We start from the raw sequence: 13,634 nt of genomic DNA, 5'->3' as shown, positions 1-13,634 counted from the left end.
CCACATGGGGGACTGCAGAATCAAACTCAGTTCTCCAGATTAGCATCCATCGCTCTGACGCACTACATCACGCCGGCTCTCTAGCAGAGCATCGAGGTGACGGACCAGAATGGCCCACTTCAGAATGCAGACGACGGATTCCATTTCTCAAAGGCCCTCCAGGTTCAGAATTCCTTATGAGAAACCAGCAAAGCATTAAAAAAGCCACTGTGGTGTTGTGGTTAAGAGTGTTGAACTAGTATCTGGGAGCCTCGGGTTCAAATCCCTACTTGCGCCATAGAAGCCCGCTGGGTGACCTTGAGCCCGTCCCCCTCTCTCAGCCAGACCTACCTCATGACAAGGCTGTAGTGAGAATGAAATGGAGGAGAGGAGAATGATGTAAGCTGTCTTGGGTCCCCATCGGGGAGAAAGGCAGAGTACAAATGAAGTAAAATTTTAAAAAATGACTAGAACTTCTGCCCTTTATGCATTCTGTATCAGGGAACTTTTTTTTATTACATGGGGGATATATATGGAGCATGAGACTGTCCTCCCCGAGAGTCTGAAAGAGGACAGCTCATTCTATACTATCTCACTCTGCTGTGTGAATCGGGTCTGATTCCCTGTTCCAGCCTGAACAGGACAGGGAAACATATAGCGGCTGAACGGACAAAAGCGCCCTTTAGTTCAGCACCATGGACAGGGACCTCCCGTTCCGAGCAGCGATGCTTTCTAGCCTGTCACAAAAGTATGGTCTCGTGGGAGGGGGGGGGGAGCGTTTGCTTAATGTTCTGCCACCCCCTATGCAACAGCCCACTTAAGATGTTCTTATCAGAACCTATTTAGGTGCAGGCCCCATTTTTCCACTGAGAGACTCAAAAGAGCTTGCCGTAAATCATGCCAATAGGGGCATTTCTAACCCAGCTAATTTAGAACTCTGGCTGTCTCCACGATGGTAACTTCAGAGGGGTCACCCTGTTCGTCTGCAGCAGCAAAGTAAAACGGCAGTCCAGTGGCACCTTAATGACGATCAATTCCAGTACATTTAGTCTTTATGGTGCTGTTGGGTTCCTGTCGCCCTTCATACCCTCCTGCCCAGACTTAGCACTTATCCGTTCTGTGACTCGGCCGACTGTTGTGAGCGCCCTGTCAAAATTCATAGTCTGGCATTGCTAGTTGCATTTAAATATCACAGAGCTGATTGCAAAAGCTTTTAGTCTGCGGCTGCTTGTTCATGGCTAGCTCCAACTGAATGAGTATAGCTAGATCAGGGGTGGCCAAACTGTGACTCGGGAGCCACATGTGGCTCTTTCACACATATTGTGTGACTCTCAAGGCCCCCGTCACCCCGTCGGCCAGCTTGGAGAAGGCATTTGTCTCTTTAAATCACTTCTCCAAGGCACGCCAGCCAGTGGCTTAGAGAATGCATTTAAAGTTGCTTTCTTTTAAGCTCCCTCTCCCCCCCCATCTATTTGCCTTCCATCCTTTCCCTCCCTCCCTCAAACGTCTGATGTCCCTGTCTTGTGGCTCTCAAGACAGAATGCACTTGAACTTGCTTTTAAAGTTAAATTTGCTTTCTTACCACCTCTCCCTCCCTCCTCCTTCCCACAACTATTTCCGTCCTGCAGCTCTCCAATGTCTGATGTTCATGTCTTGCGGCTCTCAAACATCTGACATTTATTCAGTGTGGCTCTTACGTTAAGCAAATTTGGCCACCTGTGAGCTAGAGGAGGTGCATCTTTGTTTCAAACATTCCCCAAACCACTCTCTGCCTGGAGAGAAGCTGTCCACAGGACACTGCTTGTTTCAGAAGTGTCTGGACACTGCAGAGAGTCTGGGGCAGAGGCTGAGGCTTTGGCTGTGCTCAAAGATGGAAGGCTACAATCTGATTGGAACTAATACGGGATGCTGAGGCTGTCTTTGATCAATCCAGACTGGTGGCTGTCAAGCTCAGTTGACCGTCCTAGAAGCGTGGCATCCGACTGACCTTTCCTTTCCCTGATCCCACCCAGATTCCAGTGGTGGCTGGTGCCACTGCCCTACGGCATCCTCATCTTTGTCTATGATGAAATCCGAAAGCTGGGAGTCCGGAGGCACCCGGGAAGTAAGTAACCGCAGGCGAGAACCCCCCTCCCAAGGCTGCCATCTCACATTTTCCACCCCCCTCTCAAAAATGAGGCGCCTCTTTCCCACCACTGTTTCGGTTTTTATGGCACTGGGGACATCTGATCCTTCTTTCAGTCCAATTTGTTTCTTTCAGTCCAATGAGACTTTGGGGAGACTTTGCCTTCTCCAAGTCAGATATTACCAATCGACATCACCCTAAGAGATAACAGTAGAATAGAGCAAGAGTCCAGGAGCCCCTTAAGGAATAACAGCATTTGTGGCAGGGGAGAAGCTTTTGAGAGTCACTGCTCTCTTCTTGTATTTCTAAAGCATCCTACTCCAGTGCGTTGCAGAGAAAGAACTGGATACTCACCAAGGGACTGATGAAAACTCCTACCCTGCCATAAATGTTGTTAGTCTTTAAGGTGTTACTGGACTCTTGCTTTTTTCTGTTGCTTAAAGGTAAAGGTGCAAGCACCAGTCATTACCGACCCATGGGGTGATGTCACATCATGACGTTTTCTTGGCAGACTTTTTTGGGGTGGTTTGCCATTGCCTTCCCCAGTCATCTACACTTCCCCCCCACCCCATCCCCAGCAAGCCCGGTATTCATTTTACCGACTCCGGAAGGATGGAAGGCTGAGTTAACCTTGAGCCAGATTTCTGAACCCAGCTTCTGCCGGGATTGAACTCAGACTGGGAGCGGAGCTTGGACTGCAGTACTGCAGCTTTACCACTCTGCGCCACGGGGATCCTATTTTCTTTTGCTACAGGCAGACTAACACAGCTAATCTCCTTCCTTGGAGGTTTTTAAACAGAGGCTAGATGGCCATCTGAAAGCAATGAAGATCCTGTGAATTTAGGGGGAGGTAGTTGTGAGTTTCCTGCATTGTGCAGGGGGTTGGACTAGATGACCCTGATCATGACGTTTTCTTGGCAGATTTTTTCAAGGTGGTTTGCCATTGCCTTCCCCAGTCATCTACACTCCCCCCCCCCAACCCCCAGCAAGCTGGGTATTCATTTTACCGACCTCGGAAGGATGGAAGGCTGGGTTAACCTTGAACCAGATACCTGAACCCAGCTTCTGCCGGAATCGAACTCTGGGGTGACGTCACATCATGACGTTTTCTTGGCAGATTTTTTCAAGGTGGTTTGGCATTGCCTTCCCCAGTCACCTACATTCCCCCCCACCCCCACCCCCAGCAATAGAAGCTGGCATTTGGCACCAAATTTTGCTTCGAGAGAATTTCAGGATGCTTTTTAAATGAATCCATCACTGAAGAGGCCAAGTTTCTAGCCCTCGATGTATGGAGGCAAGCTTTAGACCCATCGGAAAGATGGCTGATCTTCCAACTCTTATGATTCTACCCATCTGGATCTAGGAGATTAGTTTGGGTCAGGCTCGTTACCACCACCTTTCGCTATGATCTCACTTAATTAATTCTCCCTCCCTACAGGTTGGTGGGACAAAGAACTCTACTATTAAGGATGGAGCTTTTTTTGCAAAGAGCTGCCTCTTCTTTGCTGCTCTCTTCGTTCACCACCCAGAACAAGAAACGACTGTGCCAGGGAACGGCTTGCCATCAGCCAGTCAATTGAGCTGTCTGCGTTTCATGTCTCCATATAAAGCATCATACTCCAGGGCCTTGCAGGGAAAGAACTTGCCGTTCATCAAGCCATTACTTGGGATCCTGGAACCCCAGCGAATGTGACCTTGCAGGAGGGCAGGTTTGACAGGGTCACATTGGCTAAGATCACTAGCCAAAAACAGAAGCTGGCGTTTGGCACCGAATTTTGCTTCGAGAGAATTTCAGGATGCTTTTTAAATGAATCAATCGCTAAAGAGGCCAAGTTTCTAGCCCTCAATGTTGTGGAGGTAAGCTTCAGACCCATCGGAAAGATGGCTGATAAAACTCACAAGGGGTGGGGTAGCAGCAGCAAAGACACAGCAAGATTTTTAGCTTTGGGGGGCTTTAGCGCCCTAGGAAGTTGTTTCCCTTACTCCTGTGTAGCAGAACCAGAATAAATGATGTAAGAAAAGGGTTGAATCATTTGTTTGAAACTCAGTATTTCGGGATGCTGAATTTGATTAGGAATTGTACTAATCTTTTTAAGACGCATGAAGCGGCCTTATGGTCCGTCAAGGTCAGTATTGTCTACTCAGACTGGCAGCAGCTCTCCAAGGTCTCAGGCAGAGGTCTTTGCTATTACCTCTTACCTGATCCCTTTAACTGGAGATGCCCGGGATTGAACCTGGGACCTTCTGCATGCCAAGCAGATGTTCTACTGCTAAGCCACAGCCCCTCCTTCCCCTTACACTGCTTACAGAGCTGCGGTGTCTTCACACGGGACACTGGGTGATGCATTTACAGCCTAGGCTTGTAAACAGCTACATGCCTGAGCACCAAAGGTGCACAAGGACCACTCGCAGATGAAGCTTCTTCATACCACTTGCTGCTGTTCCGTTATCACTGCCTCAGTTGCCCCTCCGTGCCTGTCTGCCCTCCATTCTAAACTTTGGCAGTGAATTCCTTGGAATGGATCCGTGACCTCTGCAAAGTCCAAGAACTCAGAAGATGCTCCATAAACCACAACGTACTATGGAAATGTTCTCGCAGGGCTTTTTTTGTAGCAGGAACTCCTTTGCATATTAGGCCACACACCCCTGATGTAGCCAGTCCTCCTGGAGCTTACAGTAGGCCCTGTACTAAGAGCCCTATAAGCTCCTGGAGGATTGGCTACATCAAGGGTGTGTGGCCTAATATGCAAAGGAGTTCCTGCTACAAAAGCCCTGCCAGTAGCTATTCTCAGATGGTCTCTCTACCTCGGGGTCTCCAACCTTTTTGAGCCTGTGGGCACCTGAGCCCCACCCACTTTCTAAAAGCAGTGGGTGGGTGCCAAAAAAGGTGTCAACGGGCGCTAAGGATGCCATTTTGATGATCCCCTGGTCTGCATCAGCAAAATAATCATCCACAGCTTTCAAAGGCAGATTGCTTACGTGGGGACGAAAAAACTCTTGACGCTGCAAAGGAGATGGATGAGCCAAGGTAGTTGTGATGTGTGACTCCCCTAAGGCCTCTGCCCCCCATAAGCCCTATGATTACATGGATTGTTTGCTCTCCTTGTAATGGAAATCCAGCGTGGTGCAGTGGATAGAATAGCAAAGTCTACTGGGCTATCCTGGGTTCAAATCTCCACGTTTTCATGGAAGCTCACTGGGCGGATCTTGGGCCAGTCACAAATGCACGGCGTGGTCTACCTCACAGGGTGGCTGGTTTTGTGAGAAAATGGAGGAGGAGAGAATGAGGTTCTAGGCTGCTTTGAGTCCCAACTGTGGGCAGAAAAGTGGGATGTAAGTAAATGAATGGGCAGCTTCGATGTCTTGTTGATGCAGCCAACACTTGCTCGATCATGGAAGACAGAGCATCACTGGCTATGAGCCACAGTCTTAACAGAACCTCCATGGTTAGAGGCAGTGTACCACTAAACATAAGCTGAGAGACGTGATAATAACAAGGAAAAACTTTGGCCTCTATGAGTGGCTGGTGGACCTATCAAGGGCTCATCTAGGGTTGCCAGGTCCAATGACTGTGCTGGCAGGGGAGGGAGTGGGGGGCAGAGTGCCACGAAGTGACATCATCACGTCAACGATGCTCTGCTTTTTGGTCAAACTCTATGGTAAAGTCGCCTTCAAACCATAGAGTTTTGCCCCCCAAAAGAGCATCGCTGTGCAACATCACTGACATGATGACATCACTTCCACAGGACATCATCACGTCACATTTGGGGGCAGGATTTCCCCTGCAGTGGGTAGGAACTCGAATTCCCCTACCCCTAGTGGGGGAACGGCATATCATCCCAGGCTGAAAAATCATATCAGAATAGGCGGACCGATGGTCTGATCCAGCATGGCTTCTATTCCATACAAGCCTTTCCCGAGCGTCATTTCCAAATCCCAGTTTCATACCCTGGCCATCTTGCCTACAGGACACATTCGGAAAGCAACCGGAAGAATTTATAACTCAGAGGAAGTGGGAAAAACCAAGGAAGGGGGGTTTATTATTATCGTCGTCGTCAGTGAGTAGACGCCAAGATGGAATTGCTCTCGCAGTGGGCGGGACCAAGCCATGCATTGCCCAGGCATCCGGGGACCCAGCTGAACACCCCTAGATGGACAGGGAGGCTGCTCCACTAACTGGAAAGAGGCAGGCGGTCGCCCCTCAGTTGCCGTGCACCAGAGTGACAAAGAGTGTCAGGGAGCTGAGGGAAAGGAGGCCGGTGATGACTGCTTTGACCAGGAGCGCCGTCCAGCTGCCCAGCAGAAAAACGTGAACAAAAGATCTGGAAAGAAAGAAGCAAACAGAGGGAGGCTGAGGGGAGCAAGAGACCATGCAGAGATAACCTTGAGCACTTACACAGTGACAGAAAGCGATCTTCAGTCACAGCCCACTTACGACTGCTCTGTAAGGTTTTCGAGGCATGAGGCGTTCAGAGGTGGTTTAGCTGTTGCCTGTCTCTGAATAGCAAACCTGGACTTCCTCGGTGGTCTCCCATCTGAGTACTAACCAGGGCTGACCCTGCTAGCCTGGTCCACTTACAGACCATCCTGCTTCCAAGGGATCATGCATACAGTCTTTCCGATATACAGGACAGATGGACCAACGTTCTAGCTGTATCTGAAGAAGTGAGCAGCTCCTAAAAGGTAAAGGAGTCCCCTGTGCAAGCACCAGGTCGTTACCGACCCATGGGGTGACATCACATCACGACATTTTCTTGGCAGACTTTTTATGGGGTGGTTTGCCATTGCCTTCCCCAGTCATCTACGCTTTCCCCCCCAGCAAGCTGGGTACTCCTTTTACTGACCTCGGAAGGATGGAAGGCTGAGTCATCCTTGAGCCGGCTGCCTGAACCCAGCTTCCACCAGGATCGAATTCAGGTCGTGAGCAGAGCTTGGACTGCAGTGCTGCAGCTGACCACTCTGCGCCACAGATTCTGTTAGGTGCTCCTGGACTCTTCTACAGCCGTATAACATCATTCAAATCATTTTTTTTAAAAAACCAAGAAGGGAATAAATGGCGACTACTCCCCGTTTGCCACAAGCTCCCTGGCTCTGCTTCTTTCCCCTGAAGAGCCCCAAGTTGTTTTTTTTATTTGTTTAGGCAATGTTTTAGCCACCTCTCCAAAGTCCTGGTTGGGGGTAGGGGGCTTAGAAGTCAAAACACTAGAAAATGAAAGCTCCGTAATTATTTTTGTAACTGTTACAAAAGCAAGCGAGGGACATAAAAAGCAGAACAAACATCTAACCGTAAGGCAGAACTCTGACCAGAAAGAGTTCAGAGACCAATGGTTTAGTGCCTTGATCCTTAATATAGTGCCCGCAGGAACCCCAGTAGTCCACCCATCCTTCCTCCCAAAAGCATTTCTTCTCCCAAGCAAGGGGCTTTGCGCCACCTCTTCTGGAGCAGGGGGCGACTCAGAAGAGCCTCAGAAAGACAATATGGTGCAGTGGCAAAAGTGTCAGACGAGGATCTGGGAGACCCAAGGTTCAAATCCCTACTTTGCCGTGAAAGTTTGCTGGGTGACCTTGGGCCAATCACGCCCTCTCAGCCTAATCTGCCTCACGGGATAGTTGCGACGCTAAAGGTGGAAAGGAGGAGGACAACGTAAGGAAAAGGATCCCCGGTGGAAGCAAAAGCAGGATATAAATCCAACTGAAGAAATAAAAGAAGAACCTGGGGGTATCAAGAGGAAGGACCTGCCGGGAACCATCAAGGAAGACTCTGCAGAGGAAGGCAATGGCAAACCACCTCTGTTTCTCCCTTGCTGGGTGACCATTGGTCAGTTGCAGCTGGACAGCATGTGAAGACATGCCATGCTATTCTAAAAGGGGAAGGCAGGAGGTGGGCACGTAGCTGTCCTTCCATGGGAATGCAACGCAGCGAACTGTCCCTGCTGTCACCAGACACTGAGCGGAGGGAGACCCAGAGGCAGGGCCAGCCCTAAACTGTCTGGCACCCTGGGCAAGGCTAACTTCTGGTACCCCCCCACCCCCGGATTGATAACATCACTGAGGCACATGGGGGGATACCCAGTTTGGTGCACCCAGACTGCCAGTGCCTCGAGTTTGCCTAGTGGCAGGGCCAGCCCTGCACAGAAGCAAGGTCTCAAGGCTTGGAAGGGAAGCTGGGAGTCCTGACCTCCCATACGAAGGTCAGGTGGGGATGGGGAGCTACCTGAGAGTGGAAGAAAAGTCCCTCTGGGTATTGAGAAAAACCTAGCAGGGCAGAGAAGAATAGGACCTGCAGGCCAGAGCAGACACGTCCTGCCAGACAGCCCATGCATACAGATCTCTCTCTCCTTCCTTCTAACACAGAACTAGAGGCGTGACCTTGAGCTTTCCGCAGCAAGCAACAGGGCTTTTATAGCAGGAACTCCTTTGCATATTAGGCCACACGCCCCTGATGTAGCCAATCCTCCAAAAGCTTACAGGGCTCTTCTTACAGGGCCTTCTGTAAGCTCTTGGAGGATTGGCTACATTGGGGAGGGTGTGTGGCCTAATACGCAAAGGAGTTCCTGCTACAAAAAAAGCCTTGCCAAGCACCAATCAGACCTGCTTAATTTCAAAAAGGTTGCTACCTCCTACACCTTAAGGGCATACCTGCATCCCAGCTGTGTCTTTCAGGGATGCGGCTTGTCCTTACAGAAGCCTTAAAAAAGAGAACCAACCACAAGATTCCCCAAAATGAACCCTGGAACACTCCTGTCAGCCTAACGAGCCAATAAACAGACAAACACCCCAACCCCGCCTCTGCCCAAAAGCAACCAGTCACTCACTCCATGAAGAAGGCTTTGTAGACGCTGACACCCAGGAGGAAGGTGAGAGGCAGGCGGTAGTGTTTGGGTAGATCGTAGCGTGTAAACATCCACACCAGAGCAGCCGTGGCGATATAATGGACCTGGGGAGGGAGCAGCGAAGAGGAGATGGAAAATAAGATGAGACTCCCAAAGTATTTTCTGTGATGGCATCCAGAGGTTAGCGCAGATGATGCTCAATACTACATAGGTGTAATTTGGTGTTTGGTTTGGTGGTTAAGTGTGTTAACTCTTATCTGGGAGAACCGGGTTTGATTCCCCACTCCTCCACTTGCAGCTGCTGGAATGGCCTTGGGTCAGCCATAGCTCTGGCAGAGGTTGTCCTTGAAAGGGCAGCTGCTGTGAGAGGCCTCTCAGCCCCACCCGCCTCACAGGGTGTCTGTTGTGGGGGAGGAAGATAAAGAAGATTGTGAGCCGCTCTGGGACTCTGAGATTCGGGAATGGAGGGCGGGATTTAAATCCAATATCTTCTAGATGACCTCTTCTGAAAACCTGACACCCAGAGCAGCTAAGGATTAAGAACCTAAGAAGAGCCCTGCTGGATCAGACCAGGGGTCCAGCATCCTGTCTCACACAATGGCCAACCAGTTCCTCTGGAGGGCCAAGAAAGGGGCATAGAGGATGAGGCTTTCCCTTATCCTGCCTCCTGGCTCTGGGATTCAAAGGATCACTGCCTCTGAATGTGGCGGTTCAACTCACCAGGCTGATGTTGGAGTCGATGCTCATCTGGATGTATTTCCAATCGAACTCGATGCCGCGAGCTCCCACCCAGAGGGGGATGCACCTGGGAGTGACACGGGGGCTTTCAGAAGAAGCTCATGCAAACAGGGGTGCCCACGGAGCTTGCAAAGAGAATGACCCCACCCCCCCAAAAGCACCTGCCAGAAATTGCTTGCCCAGCAGGGACCAGGGGCTACCTTTGAACATGTGACTACACATACATGAACCCAAGAGGCTGCCTTATGCCGGAGTCAGACTCTGGGCTGCCATCACACACACAAAATAATGCACTTTCAATCCACTTCCAGTGCACTTTCCAACTGGATTTTGCCAGTTCACACAGGAAAACCCAGTCGGGAAGTGCATCAAAAGTGGATTGAAAGTGCATCGTTTAATATGTCTGATTGCAGCCTTGGTCTATACAGGACATTACTGTCTGCTCTGATTGGCAGATGCTCTCCAAGGGGGAAGCTTTTCACATCACCTGCTCTCTGATGACTGGAGATGCCAGTGTTTGAGCCTGGGACCTTCCGCAGGCCAAACAGATGCTCTACTGCTGAACCACAGCCTCTTTCCGAATGCAGCGTGAGTCACACAGTGAGCTGCAGATGAGCTGAGCATTACATGATCCTTTTTTAAACTGGAGATGTCCGGGATTGAACCTGAGACCTTTGACATGCCAAGCAGATGCTCTGCCACTAAGCCACGGCTCCTCCCAATAGTCACAGAGGTCTCCCTGAATTAAACCTATGTGTGTCCACTCCAGCTCATTCAACACAAGGACTCTTCTCAATGCCAGGATTCAGCTCTGGGACACTCAATAGCCTACATGGTACAGACTAGGATTTGGAAGGACCTGGGTTCAAATCCCCCTTCTGCCATAGAAGCAAACTGGAAGACCTGGGGTTAGTCACATTCTCTCTGCCTAATGTCCCTCACAGAGCTGTTGTGAAAATAAAAGAGGGGGAGACCAGCATATGCCACCCTGAGCCTCTCAGAGAAGGGGGATATACAAATGCACCGAACGCAGAAAGGACTCACCGGGACATGATGAGCTCAGCCGTGGCCCATCCCATGGCAGCCACCATGATCTTGTACTCCCCTTTCCCGGCATTCCTGGACATCACCAGGTGTAACCCTACCAGGTCGGCCAGGTCAACTGTGGCTTTCATGAATTCCTGGCACAAGACGAAGAGACAAAAGATCAGAACGGCCAGGGCGTTTTTGGGAGCAGGAACTCCTTTGCATATTAGGTCACACACCCCTTGATGTAGCCAGTCTTCCACGAGCTTACAGTAGGCCCTGTACGAAGAGCCCTGTAAGCTCTTGGAGAACTGGCTACATAACAGGGGTGTGGCCTAATATGCAAAGGCATTCCTGCTACAAAAAAAGCCTTGAGAATGGCCAATAAGGAAATCTGCCTTGGGTTTCTGCCTCTCCAGGTTCCCAAACCCCCATCTCTCTAATATGGCCATGTTGCTGTTTCCGTACACGGGGTAGGACCCCCCAAACATTAATGCCGATATAGCAACATCCACCAGGCACAATACTTATGACCAGGGCTTTTTTTGTAGAAAAAGCCCAGCAGGGATTAATTTGCATATTAGGCCACATCCCCTGACACCAAGCCAGCCGGAACTGTGTTTCTGTGCATTCCTGCTCAAAAAAAGCCCTGGTTATGACCAATGTTCCCTCTAAGCTGCAGAGGCTTGTAAGCAAAAAATCAACTTTGTGAGCTACTGACATTAAAGTTGTGACCTACTACCTAAATTCGTGTGGCGTGAGGTCCTCCTTCCTGAGCTAAGACAAAAATCTCTGAGCTGGAGGCTAAAAACCTGTGAGCTAGCTCACACTAACTCAGCTTAGAGGGAACACTGCTTATGACAGTGTATTTATCTAATAAAATAAAATTTCTAGAATAAATCTGGAATATTCTGCACAGATACCTACCCAGCCACCCCAGGATTCCGATACAGTTATGAGCTAGACAGATTCTGTGGAAGGCTTTTTCTGATGCTCGACTTCTTTTCAAACTGAAAGTTAATAATAGTACCGAGAGCCAGCTACCATATTCATCTGCACTATAATTCGCAGAATGTGAAAGGCAAAAAATTTTATCACATGCCTTGTTGTTCCAAAACATAATAATATCCACTGTTCGTTGCATTTATCTAAATTTGGCCTATCATATCTTATGGAACTCCGATAAGACGTCAGTTTCTCAGCAAGGCAAATGGCCGAATAGGGCTTAAGCCGGTTCTTATGTGATGGGGGTTCATTCTTCTTCCAGTTAGTAGCGGTAATTCTTTCTGCTCCACTTACTCCAATGAAGTCGTAGGCGCCTGCTCCGCCCTCCCAGGTTGGAAAGAACGTTGCTAGAAACAGCATCTATAAGACAGAGTCACCAACCAACACCGTGAAGAAACCAGATTAAAACACAGCGGGTACAAATACAGAAAAGACAGTTTCATAAATCCTCACCCGGGCAAAGGGCAACTAGAATAATTAAAGGGTTGGAATATTTTCCCTATGAAGAAAGGTTAAAGCGCTTGGGGCTCTTTAGCTTGGAGAAATGCCGACTGAGGGGTGACGTGATAGAGGTTTACAAGATAATGCATGGGATGGAGAAAGTAGAGAAAGAAGTACTTTTCTCGCTTTCTCACAATACAAGAAGTCAATGAACTCAATGAAACTGCTGAGCAGTCAGGTTAGAACAGATAAAAGGAAATACTTTTTCACCCAAAGAGTGATTAACACATGGAATTCACTGCCAGAAGAGGTGGTGATGGCTACCTGCATAGACAGCTTCAAGAGGGAATTGGATAAACATATGGAGCGGAGGTCCATCAGTGGCTATTAGCCACAGGGTATAGGTGGAACTCTCTTTCTGGGGCAGGGATGCTCTGCATTCTTGGTGCTTGGGGGGGTCAACAGTGGGAGGGCTTCTAGTGTCCTGGCCCTAGTAGTGGACCTCCTGATGGCACCTAGTGGGTTTTTTTTTTTTTGCCACTGTGTGACACAGAGTGTTGGACTAGATGGGCCATTGGCCTGATCCAACATGGCTTCTCTTATGTGCTTATGTCCGTAAAAATCCAGCATGGTACAGTGCTACAGCAAGATCTGGAAGACTCAGGTTCAAATCCTACTCCTCCCCACCGTTGCCATGGAAGCTTGCTGCGTGCCTCTAGGCCATTTCACACTCTCCACCTAACCCACCTCACAGGGCTGTTGTAAGGTTAATATGTCAGAGAGGAGAACAATGTCAGCTACTTTGGGTCCCCGCTGGAGTATAAGTGACGTCCATAAAACGAAATAAAATTTACCTTGCAGAGCTGGACAAAGAGGTAGGTGGCCCCGGCTTGGACGCATCTCCAGAAGGCGTTGTACTCTGACCTGAAAATGGTGGGAATGAAAAACCAAAGGAGCTGAGATGGATCCCTGCAAAGGAAATGGCCCACCGGAACACCCTGCGCCCCTACTTACAGGCCGCTGCACTTGTAGGTGATGAAATAGGGGAAATAGGCCAGGGCAAAACAATTGCCAAAGTGGAAGAGGGTCATCTCGGCGCCAGCCTGCTGGGTCCAGGCTCAGGTGCGAGCCAGGTGGTTAACGTCTCCCCTGGCACCACCTGGGTATTCCTTGGGAAAGGGAAAGTTTTCTCAAGGCACAGCCAAGAACAAGGCCACCATCTTCTCTGCCTATATAATTGGCCTGTGCAGCGCATAAAAGTAGGCCTCCTAGAGCAGATCAATGGCCCTACCCCAGCACTCTGTTTCCAACAGGGGACAGTTAAGATGCCACAGGAAGCCCATGCACAAACAGCCAGTCCGGCTAATTGTTTCCCAGCATCTGGCAACCAGAAGCCTTCATTCTCTTGGTTCAGACATTCCATTCTGCAATCCTGGTTAATAGTTATACTCAAGCCTATCCTCCATAAACACACCCAACGTCTCTTT

The 13,634-nt window shown here is 49.5% G+C and overlaps 2 protein-coding genes across 3 annotated transcripts in view; one reads left to right on the top strand and one right to left on the bottom strand.

Annotated features, from left to right (window-relative positions):
• The window catches only part of ATP4A (ATPase H+/K+ transporting subunit alpha), a 36,170-nt gene extending 32,037 nt beyond the window's left edge, over positions 1 to 4,133 (top strand). For both annotated transcript variants that reach the window (XM_060257818.1, XM_060257819.1), the window contains exons 22-23: positions 1,992 to 2,083; positions 3,543 to 4,133. In XM_060257818.1, the coding sequence (XP_060113801.1) occupies positions 1,992 to 2,083; positions 3,543 to 3,571 (121 nt within the window). In that variant the 3' untranslated portion in view covers positions 3,572 to 4,133. The remainder of the gene's footprint in view (positions 1 to 1,991; positions 2,084 to 3,542) is intronic.
• Positions 4,134 to 6,117: 1,984 nt separating this feature from the next.
• TMEM147 (transmembrane protein 147) lies at positions 6,118 to 13,324 on the bottom strand. Its single transcript, XM_060258239.1, has 7 exons — positions 13,162 to 13,324; positions 13,002 to 13,071; positions 12,001 to 12,066; positions 10,720 to 10,856; positions 9,658 to 9,742; positions 8,920 to 9,041; positions 6,118 to 6,426 (listed from the first exon to the last, which is right to left on the bottom strand). Exons 1-7 carry the CDS (start codon positions 13,236 to 13,238, stop codon positions 6,306 to 6,308), a joined length of 678 nt encoding a protein of 225 aa, XP_060114222.1. The 5' UTR covers positions 13,239 to 13,324; the 3' UTR covers positions 6,118 to 6,305.
• Between the last annotated feature and the right edge of the window lie 310 nt (positions 13,325 to 13,634).

Source organism: Heteronotia binoei, chromosome 17 (genome assembly GCF_032191835.1).
Source record: "Heteronotia binoei isolate CCM8104 ecotype False Entrance Well chromosome 17, APGP_CSIRO_Hbin_v1, whole genome shotgun sequence".
NCBI lineage: Eukaryota > Metazoa > Chordata > Lepidosauria > Squamata > Gekkonidae > Heteronotia > Heteronotia binoei.
This window is presented reverse-complemented; position numbering and strand designations above follow the sequence as displayed.